The sequence below is a fragment of the Sander lucioperca genome, chromosome 4 (genome assembly GCF_008315115.2).
Source record: "Sander lucioperca isolate FBNREF2018 chromosome 4, SLUC_FBN_1.2, whole genome shotgun sequence".
NCBI lineage: Eukaryota > Metazoa > Chordata > Actinopteri > Perciformes > Percidae > Sander > Sander lucioperca.
In genome coordinates this window covers 26,264,095-26,278,658 of record NC_050176.1, presented here as the reverse complement: position 1 = coordinate 26,278,658, position 14,564 = coordinate 26,264,095, and the positions used below count along the sequence as shown (strand labels likewise).

Below are 14,564 nucleotides of genomic sequence, written 5' to 3'. Positions count from 1 at the left end.
TACTTCATGGGGCAATTTATGTCACTTTTACATGAAAGTACATAAAATGTATCCTTTATCATCCAAACACCATAGAGACCTTCCTGTTTGCAAGCAAAAGTGTGTAAGACATTTCCTTAAGCTTATATATTGTATGTAGCCTACATATTATAGTGTCACCAACTTGATAAACAGACAATTCTTCATATAGTATAATACAGTATGTCAGAGGTCATTTAACATACACTTGAGACTGTCACGATAAATATTTCATACACATAAATTGTATTTGTTATTTCTACACCTCCGCTGTCAGTGTCTCGACACGTTTTTTGTTCTTCTATAGAAGAAACTATTGAACATTTACATACACATACATTTTGGAAATATATACAGAACTTGGTGCCCTTAAAGTTATAAGTTAATACTTTGAAATAAACAATCACGTGTATTCAAAACATATTTTAATTATCTCTAGTATATACTAGTCCCCTTGCTGTTGTTCCTTTTCTTCTCTTTTCATATTGGATGATTTCTTTGCTGTGTAAATTCTTTGGTAAAGTTTTGTATTAAAAAACAAACAAAACGCACACTCAGTGACGCGCATGACGGGTGTGCGTCATCTCCAAGCGACAACAGAATTCGCGCCAAACACTTGAAGGATATTCTGAAAACTACCCTAACCTGGGAGAAAGCCTGTTGATAATGGTACGTTACACATTTAAACTATTTATTCGCTCTTTCGGCAAGCTGTCTATACAAACAAAGTGGTTACAAAAATACTCCTGCTGTCCTGTTGAACCTGCTCGCTGCAGCTTAAACAATTGAAGTGCGCAGTGTTAACGTTAGCTAACGTTAACGTTACAGCTAAAGATAAAAAGATACAACATAGTCAACCTGTTAAATAACGTTAAAGTTCGCGGGTAAAAGTTCAGCGAGGAACACATTATGATCTTTTGCTATGTTGTCGTGCCAACAGTTGACATGTGCCTGCTGTTTTCTTAACATAGTTTAAATGATGCAGCACTTTTTCCTGAAATCAGTGTCAGAAAGTGAACTCTTCAAACATCAATTTGCATCCAGTAACGTGAACGTTATATATAGGCCTAGTTAGATGACGTTAACAGTGTATCGCTGTAATCTGTGTACCCAGTCAACAGTTTTGTTAACAGGTTAACATATACATGTTTGTGTGCACACAGGACATCAGGCGGTTCTTTGCACCGACTTCAGCCAAGCCTTCAGTGCAGAAACCAGTTCCAAATGGAAACATCAAAACAGAGGAGAAGAAGGAGGAGAAGAAGAAGAAGAAGAAGAAGAATTCCTCCTCATCAAACGAGGAAGTGAAAAAGAAAGAGACCGCCAAGGCAAGGAAATGATGTGACCTCCTGCCCTCCTTCTTGTAGAGATACATCTGTTTTGTCATGTTATTCATCACGTTTTATTGTGATTTTATATACTTCAGGTGAAAAGCTCCAAACCAAAGGAGACACGCAAAGATAGTGAGAAAAAACGAAAGAAGCATGCAGTCATAGAATCAGGTGTGTATGATTTTGTGCTGCTACATAATTCCCCTGCATCATGGTCAGAAAACAGGTTTTCAAGCCATCTTTAAAATATACAGATTTATTTTTTTAAATGGTCACTGTCGTTTTGAAGGTGTTTCTTGGCTGATAATACGATTGCGTTGCTATTTTGTTTAATTTCATTCATTCAGTTTTTGAGACGCCAAACAAATCTGAGATGCAGGCGAGAATTCAAAGGTTTCCAGAATTCTCTTCAGTCTGTCTGGATTTAAAACTACTCAGTCTGCTAAGAGAGAAAAAATGTCATATGGCCATATCTTCAATTATTTCCCTAAATTGCGACTCTTATTTTCTAATCCAAATAAAATCAAATTACATTTCTCTTTGTATGGAAATAATAAACAATTGAAATCAACACAAATAACTTCTATTGTGCAATGGGCCAAATATGTTTTTATCCAGAAGGTTAGAAGAGTCTTTAAAGGATTCTGGAAATATATTTTAAAATAGTAAGTGTTGTCAAACAAGATTTCATGAATTTATTTTTCAGAAAAATGATGCTTTGCTCAGTGAGAGGCATAAACAAGGAACGTTTTGATCAGCTGTGATCGAAAGATTGACACGTTGCTCTTCATCATCACTGCGTCTTTTCTTCATGGCATATCTTGTTTTTATGTCTATCCAGACTCTGAGGATGAGGAGCCAGTAAGGAAGTCAAAAAAATCCCCAAAAGAGAAACAGAAGACGAGCCAAACTGTGCCACCTCCCAAAAAAGATCCTGTGCAGTATGTCTCTGAAACAGGTAATGGGTCTATGGTTTATTATCATCATATTGCGGACATACTTGCTGGGGCTGTACAGACCTGGTATCCATGTTGTGATTAATTGTCATGTTTGCCTTGAAGACAAAAAAAAGAAAATGTATGTTTTCAAATACACCTGTCCTCACAATGGCTCTCTAATTAATTCTTTGTCAAGTTGAAGCTGTTAGTTAATCATCACAATAATAAGCACAAAACAATAATGTTGACCACCTAAATTTTAAATAACATTTCAGCAAAAAGTTAGGAATTGCAACGGGCAAAATAAATCTTTTTGTTTAGAAATGGGCAGACACAAACACATTAGTAAGCAGATGGGTCCAGCTTGAAGATGAGAATGATGTTTTGTTAATTTATGGAAAAATGTATTTTGATATTTCTCTTTTTTTGTTGTAGACTCAGACAGCGACAACTTTCAGTCCTTAAAGAAGGTGTCTGAACCTAAGCAGAATGGCACGGCCAAACAGACAAAGTCAGATGCAGGAAGTGCTCGTCCAGGAGTCAAAGAGGGGCTGAAGTCTCCTGTCAAGCCCTCCTCCACACAGGGGAAACCTGCGGTGAAGTCTCCTCCTGTGCCCGTCACCCCTAAATCGGCCCCGCCTCCTCCGCTCAAACGAACCCCCACTTCAGTACTCGACTACTTCGGCAGTGCGACTGTTCAGCGCTCGGACAAGAAGCTCGTAGCCAGCACCAAGCGAAAGGCTGTGAGTATTAATTCATTCATTTCCTGTTTTCTAGAGATGCACCGATTACAACTTTCTAGGCCGATTCCGATTTTCTTTGAGTTAGGCCAGCCGATACCGATTTTAGCCGATTCTGATTTCATTTTTTTCTAACCGCTTTACAGCACACACAAATATTTATTTTCTATCTTTTCTTTAATAGAACATTTTGCACAGAACATAGAACATTTTTTGAACAGATAATGGATCACTATAAAATAGAACTACATAAATTACTCCTGCTGTGGGAAATTCACACACATCTAAAGTGCAATGTTAGAACCATTTCCTTCTTTTCACATCACAATATCCAACTAAAAAAATGTGATTTTGGTTTTTGGTGTCGTCCCTCCACGCCCTACTTTTTCCTTGCAGGTGTTGCATATTGCAAACTTGTTATCTTCTGCACACACGCTGAATAATTTCCAAACAGCTGACATGTTGCAGGTTAATTCACGAGGTTCTCTACATGTGCGAGAGTAGCGCGGACACGCGCTTCACACCGCGAGCGGGTACGCGCCACACACGGCGGAAAAGTTGAGAGAAAGGAAAAAGAGACTGTGCTGTCGCATCCGTGTGTGCGTGCGTCCTTGAGAACTGTTACTCGTATAACTTATGTTGTCAGTTAATTGTAGCATTGACCGGCATGAAATCGGCATTATGCCAGACTGACCTGCCGGTCGCCGGTCATGGCCGAGCACGTGAAAACCGGCCAATTCCGGTCACCGGCCGGTCTATCGGTGCATCTCTACTGTTTTCACTTCTTCTCTTCAAACCCTCTCACTCTTTTCATGATTCTGCTTTTTCATCCAAGCCGTCAAGATTCATGGCTTTCTGAGTATCGCCCAGTGAACCCTTCACCGAACTTTGTTTTCAGCCTTCCGTTACTCTATCAAATAAGGATCCTTTTACAATAAACTGACTTTATAAAAACTCATCTTCTCCTCAGCCGACTCAGGACACGGATGATCTCATGAGTGATGAGCAAATCGCCAAACAGCTGCAGATGGACGAGGACATGGAGGTAGGCTGATCGACATACAGTAACATCTGCATGTTCGTTGCACGAGCAATTCCAACCAGAGGTCGTCCATTAGCCGTTTGACAGAAAATGAATGCTTCATCATATGATTGTAAACAGAATATCTTTGGGTTGTGGACTGTTGGTTTGATAAAAGGAAGCAGTTTGAATATGTCGGGCTTTTTAAAAAACCAAAAAAACAAACAAACTATTTTCAGCATTTTAGAGGCAAAACGATTAAACTTAAAAATATTCTGCAAAGGTTAAGGACTTTAAAGGTTTGCCTCCCAAGCCTGGTAATGTTTTTGAAAGTTTACAAGTTATGATGAATCGTTACTAATTAATTACTGAAATTCCAAATAATGATATAATGTTGCTTGAATGTAAAAAGTCCCAGGAGTAATGCAGAAATGATTATACCCAGTTAAACTTGTTTGTTTTTTCATTCTCGTACTGCATCCTCATTTTGCTTTCTCGCTCCTACTTCACTCAGCTGGAAAAGCAGGTCCATGAGGACGAGGAGTTTGCTAGAACTCTGGCCATGCTGGACGAGGAGCCTCAAGCAAAGAAGGTGATGTAAAAAAAACAACCACAACATAAAGGCACATCAATTTCGATGTTAGTGATTGTTTAATATCATTTTGTGTGTGTGTGTGTGTGTGTGTGTGTGTGTGTGTGTGTGTGTGTGTGTGTGTGTGTGTGTGTGTGTGTGTGTGTGTGTGTGTGTGTGTGTGTGTGTGTGTGTGTGTGTGTGTGTGTGTGTGTGTGTGTCTGTGTGTGTCTGTGTGTGTCTTCATCCAGGCTCGTAAAGGCTCCGATGAAAAATCAGCCGCGACCGCGTGTCCCAAAAAGAGCCGTACCGACTCTGCTGCTGGCATCACAAGCAGCCCGTCAAAGAGCAACCGAAGGGGCAGCATGTCAGAAGACGTGATTAGTCCGTCTCCTAAGAAGAACCCCGTCCCCGTCAAAGCCAGCTCCAAACTGGCCATGATGAAGAAAAAGGAAGAAGAGAGAGAAGAAAGGCCAAAGAGTAAAACACCAATTTCGCCCACAAAAATAAAACTCTCTCCCAAAAGCGAGCCCCTCCCTTTGTCAAACTCAAACAAGAGGTTTACTCCCAAGACAGGAACCACGCCCACCACAGTAAAAACTTCTCCCAAGAAACCAGAGGTGAGCAAGGCAGATCTTTCAGTTCAAATACATTGCATCAATATCATGATGCACTCAATCAATCAATCAATCAATCAATCAAATTGTCCCCAAAGGAGCAGTGAAAGAGAAACTCATGATAAAACAAAGCACATGCACAACATGGAGTACACAAGTTAAAACAATTTAAAGACAAATGATATGTCCTCACTGTCTCGATCTGATCAGAGCACGAGTACGAGTCCTGATGATTCAGAGAAGAAGAAGGTCAACTCTGCAGCTTATAGGAACTTCCTGAACCGCGATGGACCACGAGCTCTCGGCTCCAAGGAAATCCCACAGGTACTCACTCACTCACTCACTCACTCACTCACTGACGCATCGCACACTTATCAGCCTTCAGACTGACCAACATCTTCCCTTGAACTTGTGTGTTTGTTTTTTCCAGGGTGAAGAGAACTGTTTGGAGGGCTGTGTGTTTGTGCTGACGGGGGTCATGGAGTCCATGGAGAGGGATGATGCCAAATCCCTCATCGAGCGCTACGGAGGCAAGGTGACGGGCAACATCAGCAAGAAGACCACCTACCTGGTGCAGGGCAGAGACAGCGGAGTCTCGAAGCTCGAGAAGGTGACCAACCTGATTCTAACTAACAAATTCAGATCCAGAGAAGTGTTTCCTAAACGAAATGTCTGATTACAGAGAGCACTGATGCTCACTTGCATGGTTTTTAGATGACTTTATAATCATATGGTGACTAATTTACCTTGATGTGTTGGCTGAGTTATAGATCGCATCGACAAACGATTTGACATACCGATCATCTTGGTAACCTTACAACTGTAGGGTGAGATGCTTAACAACTGTCATATTAAATAAATTATTGCAAAAAATTGCACACAATATATGAACGGTATATGTAGGCACCAAAGAATAATAAAAAGAAGTATTCAAGCATTTGAGGCTTTCAGTCTTTTACTTCCTGTCTCTCTTCTGTACCGATTTCCTTGTATCTGGCCATCAAATAATATGGTGTGGTTGTACATTTGGCTTTATCCTCAGGCGGAGAGTCTCGGTACCAAGATCCTGGATGAGGATGGTCTGTTGGAGCTGATCAGAACCAAACCAGGAAAGAAGTCCAAGTACGAGATCGCTGCAGAGGCTGAGGTCAGCTCTCACAACTTAGTTGTTTACAAAGTGATTTTATTTGCTATTTTTATTAGCAGTAAAATCAGTTGAGCCCAGAAGATGTCAGAAACGTTTTTAAAGACCAACTGGAATCACAAACAGTACCCATTATTTTTGCAGTCATTTTCAAAACATTTTTTAAATATTTTTATTTCTATATTTGTCTTGAGATGCATCAGAAATGCTCCTTTGGCTGATTTACAGATCATCTGTCGCAGAAGAAACATGCACATTTTTTTCAGTTGGTCTTTAATTGCAATTATATCAGTGAATTTAATGTTGATGTGCTTCAACTATTCTGGAATGATTTCTTTTTTTTTCTTTCTTCTTTATAGAGCAAAGCCTCAAAGACCAGGACTCCCCCCAGCAAAACATTAAAAAGCACCCCCAAAGCCCAGAAGATCTCTCCCTCCAAGGGGAATTCCAGGTCCCCTCACACCCCGAGCCCGTCTAAGACCGGCTTGGCCCAAGGCCACGGTGCCAGGACCAGAGATGGCTGCACTCCACCTGGGAGAGGCTCAGGCCACACAGCCCGGAGGGAGCTGGGCCTTTCCCCCTCCACTTCTTCATCTTCAGCCCCAGGACCATCACCGACACATGAGGACGCCAGTCTGCTGTGGGTGGACAAGTACCGCCCACGCTCTCTGAAGACTGTGATTGGTCAACAGGGGGATCAGAGCTGTGCCAATAAGCTGCTCCGCTGGCTGCAGAACTGGTACAGACACCACAGCGGGGGCTCTTCCAAGCCAGCAGGTAGCAGACGGTTTATCTGTCTTTGTGTTTTGAGGTGTGTGAGCAGAATTCAGAGTAATGATACAAACTAGACATCAGAACTCCTATCGTTTCAGTGAATTTTAGTTCTGAATGTATCTGTATCAGTGTTTGAGTGGCTTGTGCTTTTTGTGCCGTTTGTGGTTTTACAGTAGCAAGGTTTGGTAAGTTTGGAGGAAAAGATGATGGATCTGGATTCAAAGCTGCTCTGCTCTCCGGACCTCCGGGCGTGGGTAAGACCACCACAGCTGCCCTGGTCTGTGAGGTCAGTCTGAAAACACACACAGCCATGTTGTTGGGTGCTTTTCTTTGTATTTTCTATATGTAATCACACCAGTCAGTATTTTTAAGTAATGCTGCACAAATGACTTCCACATGGGACAAATAATGTCCCAAGTGGCTTTAATCTCACTGTCTCTTTTTTTAATCCAACCTCTCCACTGTGTTTGTTTGTCGGCTTGCAGGAATTGGGCTTCAGCTACGTGGAGATGAACGCCAGCTGTACTCGCAGCAAAAACAGTCTGAAGGAAGTCGTCTCAGAGTCACTTAACAACACCAGCATTGAGAGCTTCTACAAAGGTGATCCCTCTTTTCATTTTTGTTTCTCCATGTTTCCGCCTGTTAACACATTTGGACCTACATTAGCCTTTATTGATGTGCTTGTTTCAGAAGAAAATAAACTGGAAGGTTTTAATTGTGAAACAGCAATAGGAAGTCTTTTGTGCTTGATTTGGTTGCACAACAGCATTGCAAAAAAAAACTCATGACTGTTGGCATCTTGTGATGGATTGTGCTAATATTTACCCCAAGTTTGTTAAGGTAGTCAAAAAAGATTAAGATGCCCACACTTTAATAGTACGGTCTGTGCTCGTATACAGTGCATGCAGAACAAACTAAGAATATTTCTGAAATTAGTGATTATATAGCTCGTGGCAAGAATCATTTGGAGGCTGTGATTTTTTACTCTACTGTTTACCAATCCGTTGATAAAGCATAATTGTGAATTTCACAGAATTTTGTTAAGTTTTTACTGGTGAGGTTAAATAATTTTTTCTTAGAGAATTAACATAGCATACTATTTGTCCAGAATTGAAGTGCATACTATGTGGTGCTGTGTGTTTTGTAGGCACGTCTCAGAAAGTGAGCAGTAAACACGTCCTGATCATGGATGAGGTTGATGGCATGGCTGGCAACGAGGACCGTGGAGGAATCCAGGTAAAAAAAGCAGCAGATTCTCACATTTTGAAGAGGTTAGAGGTAGGGTTGGGTACCGATAGGAATCGGACCGGATTAGAACGCAAATTTCGGTTCCACTTAATGTGTCGACTGAAATATTTTCCCTCTGTTGCGAAACGGACGTAAAAATATCACACTTTCTCTGTAGTCTACCGTTAGTTAGCTACCATAAATGTAGGCTACTTTTAAAATGCCATATTTTCCCCGTGGGCTCACCAAAACAGACGTAAAAGCAGGACATGCCATAAATCAGGAGAGGTGTCGTATCTTGCCAGAGAAGGCAGATATGGTCATTTTTCTGCTAAAGTTTGGAGCTGGTTTAGTTAGCCTATCAACTCAACATTTATTTTGTTGTTACTTGTTAAAAGTGTAACTGTTATTTATTGTTAAATTATTGTAGTTGTGTGTTAGGTGACTTAGGTTTACTTATCATATATTTAAGTACTTTAAACCGTTAATATATTGTTCAATTTAAATAATTTTCAGTTAAAAAAAAAAAGTATAAAAGAGCCTTTCTTTGATCAGTTTTTCAAGAATCGGTTTAGGAATTGGAATCATTTGAAAAGTACTGGTTCGGCATCGGAATCGTAAAAATCCAAACGATACCCAACCCTAGTTAGAGGGGTGGTTGATCTGATCATACTTCCCAACTTTTAAAGAGAAATATGGAAAGAAAAACCTCAGGTTCAGAAGTTCGCATGTCTGATTCGTGATGAGATTGATATATCTGTTTGGTTTTTTGTAAGGGCTTTTACAGAAGTAATGGCTGTCTTGATACTAACCTCTGACCTTTCGCCTCCTGCAGGAGATGATCGGCCTGATCAGAAGTTCAAAGATTCCCATCATCTGCATGTGCAACGATCGTAACCACCAGAAGATCAGGTCACTGGCCAACTACTGCTTTGATTTGCGCTTCCAGAGGCCGCGAGTGGAACAGATCAAGGTACACACACACACACACACACACACACACACACACACACACACACACACACACACACACACACACACACACACACACAGTCCCACATCTGACAATGACAAGACAAGTTTTCTAGCATTTGGGTTAAAATAAAATAGCATCAACTTTAGGATACATCAGAGTTGCTGTGGTTGTTAGCATTTGGATAGTGGCTGAAAACAAGCCAATAATATTAGAAAATACATTGTTAATTGATTTTTTGGGACACTCATGAATGGAGATAATTAAGACTTTAATATGCCAACGATTCCTAATTATGACAAGCTGCACAATAGACAGTAATTGCTTCCTGTTACCAGCTTTAAATCGAAAATTTGAAAGGGCAAAGTATGCATATTTTCAACCAACTTTGTATCATAATAATGTTGGTAGTATGTGTAAATAAACATGTTTATGTTATGTTAAACTTCCCTCCATCTTACCAAAGTCCCTACTCTCCTCACTCACTCACTCATTTGGTTAGTGTATTGCCTATTTCTCCCTATTGATTCTATGACATGTTGGCATTAGGTCCAGGCCCCCAGGAAGTATGCCGGGCTTTAAATTGAAGCAAATTTGACATAGCGGCCAAACAGTGAAATTACAACGTCTGTGTCCCCATAGTGCGGAAGTAGCGCCGTATATCTGATTAATTTTATAGGAGGAAGCGCCGCAAACGCTGTATCCAGTTTTTTTTATACATCGATGATTACATCACCTACCAATGGGAGCGTTTATTGTTCTAGTGCGGTGCATTCTGGTAGTTGTAGGTTTTCTACCCTTTTCAACGAAAGGGAATACCACAGCCTATTTTCTCTGTTTTCTCTGGTCATGTAGCCATTTTACTGCATAGACGGTACAGTTTTATGAAAAGACCCTCTTTCCAGCGGTAAAATACTTCTTTAAAGTGAGCACTTACATGTAAATATTTACTTTTCCTGCTCCTTTACTTCTGTTTTCTTCTCTCCATTTTCAGGGAGCAATGATGTCCCTCGCTTTCAAGGAGGGAATCAAGATCCCCCCCCCAGCTCTTAATGAAATGATCCTAGCCTCCAATCAGGATGTCCGACAGGTAAAGAAGACAAAAAAAGCATCATTAATTCATACTGAGTTTTTGCCTTCACTCGCCACCCTCGGTCTCCCCTCTCACCATGCTGACTGTTTTTTCCTCCAGGTGATCCACAACCTGAGCATGTGGTCGGCCAAAAACAAGGTGATGACGTACGACCAGTGTAAGTCTGACGCAGCCAGCGCTCGCAAAGACATGAAACTGGGTCCGTTTGACGTCTGTAGGAAGGTATTTGCCTCAGGGGAGGAGACTGCCCACATGAGCCTCATCGACAAGTCTGACCTCTTCTTCCACGACTACTCGCTAGCGCCGCTCTTTGTCCAAGAGAACTACCCGCATGTTCGACCAAAGGCTGCAGGGTGAGAGAGGCCAGCTGTTTCCACCTGTGTCCAGTATCTGTGCTGTGCTAAGCTAAGCTAATTTGCCCCCTGGATCTAGCTCCATTAATGCAGACATGAGTGGTATCAATCTTCTCAATTCTTGACAAGAAAACAAAACAAACATTTCCTACACTGTCAAACTATTCATTTAATATTTCTGTATTTTCACGTCTCCTCTCACAGTGGCAACCTGAAGTCTCACCTGATGTTGCTCAGCAAGACAGCGGACTCCATCTCTGACGGCGACCTGGTGGACCGACAGATCCGCTCTCGGCAGATCTGGTCACTCTTGCCCACACAGGTAACACTCCCTCACGCATTCACTTGTTTAGATTGGCTTTTGTTAACCGTTTGTAAAGCAGTGAATTATATGACATTAATGACAGTAAACGCACACTCCCTTATCACTTTTAACTGTCACACATGTCATCACCCATATACTTTCACTGTTAAATTGAGTGCAGTATAGAGGTGGATGAATAATTTCTTTGTCATGTATTTTTTTTTGTTTGTTTGTTTTGTCAATGTATATGTCACCATTATGTGTACCTTTTTAATGTATAGTGAATGAGTGCTGTATGACTGCTGGCTGTCTCTGTTAGTCCTATGTTACCTTCCTAGGGACTGCAGATGAAAAGTAGTTATTTTTACTAATTCTGGCATATTTACATGGTGTTTTTATACAACAATGTTCATAAATATGCATGGTCCCTATCAAATAAACACACACGCTCATGTGTCGGGATACCAGAGATTGACCATTGTGCTGGTCTGTGTTTGTGCTCGTAGGCCATCTATGCCAGTGTGCTACCAGGGGAGCTCATGAAAGGCTACATGAGTCAGTTCCCCAACTTCCCCAGCTGGCTCGGCAAGAACTCCTCCACCAGCAAACATTCCCGCATCGTCCAGGAGCTGGCCTCACACATGTGTTTAAAGTGAGTAGGCCTTGATCACTGTCTTTGAACTATTAACACCCTGTCAAACACAGTATCACACTCGAGTATTTAAATGTCTGATTTGTTTGTCTCCTGCAGGACGATGAGCAGCAGACAGGCGGTGAACCTGGACTACCTGTACTACCTGCGGCAGGCACTGCTGAGCCCGCTTCAGAGGCACGGAGCGGAGGGCGCTGGCGAAGCTGTGCAGCTGCTGGACAACTACCAGCTCATCAAGGAGGACGTGGACAGCATCATGGAGATCAGCGTCTGGGGCGGACAACCGGACCCTTACTCCAAACTGGACTCCAAGGTCAGCAGGGGGTGGTATAGTATAGATTTTGGTGATTGGATTGGAAATTGGTTGAAATTGATATATAAAGAAATACACCACTATTAGTTTAGGTCATTGTGAGCATCTCAATTCAATTAGAGCATCTCTGAGCATCACTCTGCTTAATTGCCAGTTCAACCCCATTCTCAATACACACCTTAACCAGTATCAGTGGTTCTCTACTGGGCAGGGCATGGAATTAACACCCGACCACCCGCCAAATGCGGGTGAATTTTGCAATTGGCGGGTAACACTGTCAATCTACCTGCCACATTGGCGGGTAGCCAATGAGAATTGAGTGATTCAGACGCGTGACTATCGGTAAGCAGGGTACACGGTTGCTTACGGGCCTGGTCCAATCAGGGGCCCGCATCACTGGAAGACATTGATTGACAGCCGGGTCCCCCTATCGCATTTTCATTTCTCACACAATCCCAGCAGTCCCACGTGCAGCCACTGACCAAGCGGGAGTGAGAACGGGTAAAATGAATTTCATTGTTTCAGATATGAAGACGAGACGTGTGTGTGACCCGAACATCTCACATTTACCGACAAAACGTACAGCGAAAGACCGTGCAAAACATTTCAGACCGTCCTGCCAACATGTAGACATTTTAACATCAATGTACGCTGTAACGATTTTTCACTATAAAGTCAGCGGCTGCAGTTTCAATCTGTCGGCTCTCTGCAGCAGGCGGGGCTGTTCCGTTTCCCCCGCGACTGACGCGCACACACAATCAAATTTTAAAAACAACATAAAATACACTGATTCCAGCCTTTTCATGGTTGATCCTCCTAAATGTCCAACATACAGTGAATTTCTCACCTCTGTTGTCTCCTCGCAGGTGAAGGCAGCATTCACACGGGCCTACAACAAAGAAGCTCACCTGACACCATACTCTCTGCAAGCAGTGAAGAAGGGCCGCCGCGGTGGCGGGGGGGAGTCGGAGTTCGGAGGAGAGGACATGGACAATGAAGTGCAGGAGTCTGAAGACGAGGGCCTCAAAACCGACGCCATGATCAAAGTAAGAGCATTAACAATGAGTTTACAATGTGTAAACCCCTTTGATTCCATGTACACTCCACGCCAAAGGCTGTCTTCATATCTTTTCTCTGTTTATATGTTGTCTGTGTCTTGTTCCTCCGTGCAGCAGAAGAAGGCCAAAGCCACCAAGGAGTCAAAGAAAGAGAAGAAGGAAGATTCTGGAAAGGGAAAGGGTAAGGGGACAGGCAAAGGCAAAGCCAAGAAATGACCAAATGACTAGAGGAGGAACACTTTCCTGGTCTGCCTCCCTCCGCCCCCACAGACTGTGACATTGTTTCTCTGCACTTGGCAACGATCCTTTAATGAGCAACAGAAAGTAGTGAGACTAGTCTTAACCTCTGCAGGCAACTCATCTGTCCCTTATCCCAACCACACTAAGCTAACAAATGTCTTTTCCACTTTTTTAAATTCCTGTCATGTTTCCATCAGAGTGTCTCTGATGTATATTATGTACTTGTTCCATCCATTATCATGTCTACGCACCTCTGTAGTAACATGTGTCTCAACAGGAGTATAGTGCATTTCTCCCGTCATCGGTTTGTGGTCCAGGTGTTAAGGCTGTAAATAATGTTACTGCGATGTATAAGACTGTTACTTTTTGCTACGACTACAATACAGAAATGCTTTAGCTCTACGGTTAGCACTGATGTTCCTGTAAATTGCAATTTTGTAAAAAACATTCATGATGATTAATAGAGAAATATGTCGCTCATGAGTATCAGTGATTGATTTTCTTTTTTTGTTTAACTGAGAAAATAGTTTCTGGGAGTAACTTTTTTTTCTTTTTTTTTTTTTTAGATTTTAAATCAGATATTTAGATTACACTTGGCCTGAATATAGATCATATTCTCAGATAAACTACTATCTATTTTTTGAAAAACTCAGCCACTCAAAAGACAATCTATGTAATAGAATCACAATCGTATTTAGTGTGTGAATAATGTCCAATTACGTGGATTCTACCAGCAGACTGAGGCAAAGCCAGTTGATAAAGAAATATAGACAAATGGAAAAACTTTCACTAAATAATCAGAGGTTAGCAAATAGAATTAGTGCTGCAACTAATAATCATTTTCATTATCATTAATGTGCCAATTTCTTTATTTGGTCTATGAAATGTCAAAACAATAAGAAAAAAAACAAAACAAAAAATCTAGAAAAAGCCAAATGGGTTAAGATATGAGGGCCCAGCACGTATTCTGCAGTCGTACTAAAGTCGCTCTTCAGTCACTACTGCTCTTTAGACCAAAAACATTAAATAGGACTACATTTTGAGAGTTCATTCTTGACCTTGGAAACTATAGTTGACAAAACAATCTCAGCCTAAAGTCCATTTAGTAGCTTTCAGTCTACTCACACTATCTTCATCAGATGTAGTTACCCAGTTGTCATAGAAATGTTCTTTCAATCACATTAAACCAACATGGAC

The 14,564-nt window shown here is 41.5% G+C and overlaps 1 protein-coding gene across 2 annotated transcripts; it reads left to right on the top strand.

Moving 5' to 3' along the window:
* Nucleotides 1-564: 564 nt before the first annotated feature.
* Nucleotides 565-13,903, top strand: rfc1 (replication factor C (activator 1) 1). 2 transcript variants are annotated; one of them, XM_035999915.1, is made up of 24 exons: nt 565-687; nt 1,182-1,346; nt 1,445-1,520; nt 2,191-2,307; nt 2,723-3,030; nt 3,998-4,072; nt 4,563-4,640; nt 4,871-4,921; nt 4,952-5,239; nt 5,447-5,560; nt 5,667-5,846; nt 6,279-6,383; nt 6,740-7,157; nt 7,328-7,440; nt 7,640-7,754; nt 8,302-8,390; nt 9,217-9,354; nt 10,349-10,444; nt 10,547-10,800; nt 11,005-11,122; nt 11,611-11,756; nt 11,856-12,069; nt 12,936-13,115; nt 13,242-13,903. In XM_035999915.1, the coding sequence occupies exons 1-24, from the start codon at nt 685-687 to the stop codon at nt 13,341-13,343; spliced, it is 3,543 nt and encodes a 1,180-aa protein (XP_035855808.1). In that variant the 5' UTR covers nt 565-684; the 3' UTR covers nt 13,344-13,903. The 2 variants fall into 2 exon arrangements, with proteins under 2 accessions (XP_035855808.1, XP_031141871.2); XM_031286011.2 differs by having other exon boundaries at nt 4,871-5,239.
* Nucleotides 13,904-14,564: the final 661 nt, after the last annotated feature.

What these genes read in the sequence shown, in the direction of transcription:
- rfc1 (XM_031286011.2), top strand. An exon ending in CCAGCACCAAGCGAAAGGCT is followed by an intron (nt 3,031 to 3,997) that starts GTGAGTATTAAT and finishes TCTTCTCCTCAG; the next exon opens with CCGACTCAGGACACGGATGA. An exon ending in CATTGAGAGCTTCTACAAAG is followed by an intron (nt 7,755 to 8,301) that starts GTGATCCCTCTT and finishes TGTGTTTTGTAG; the next exon opens with GCACGTCTCAGAAAGTGAGC.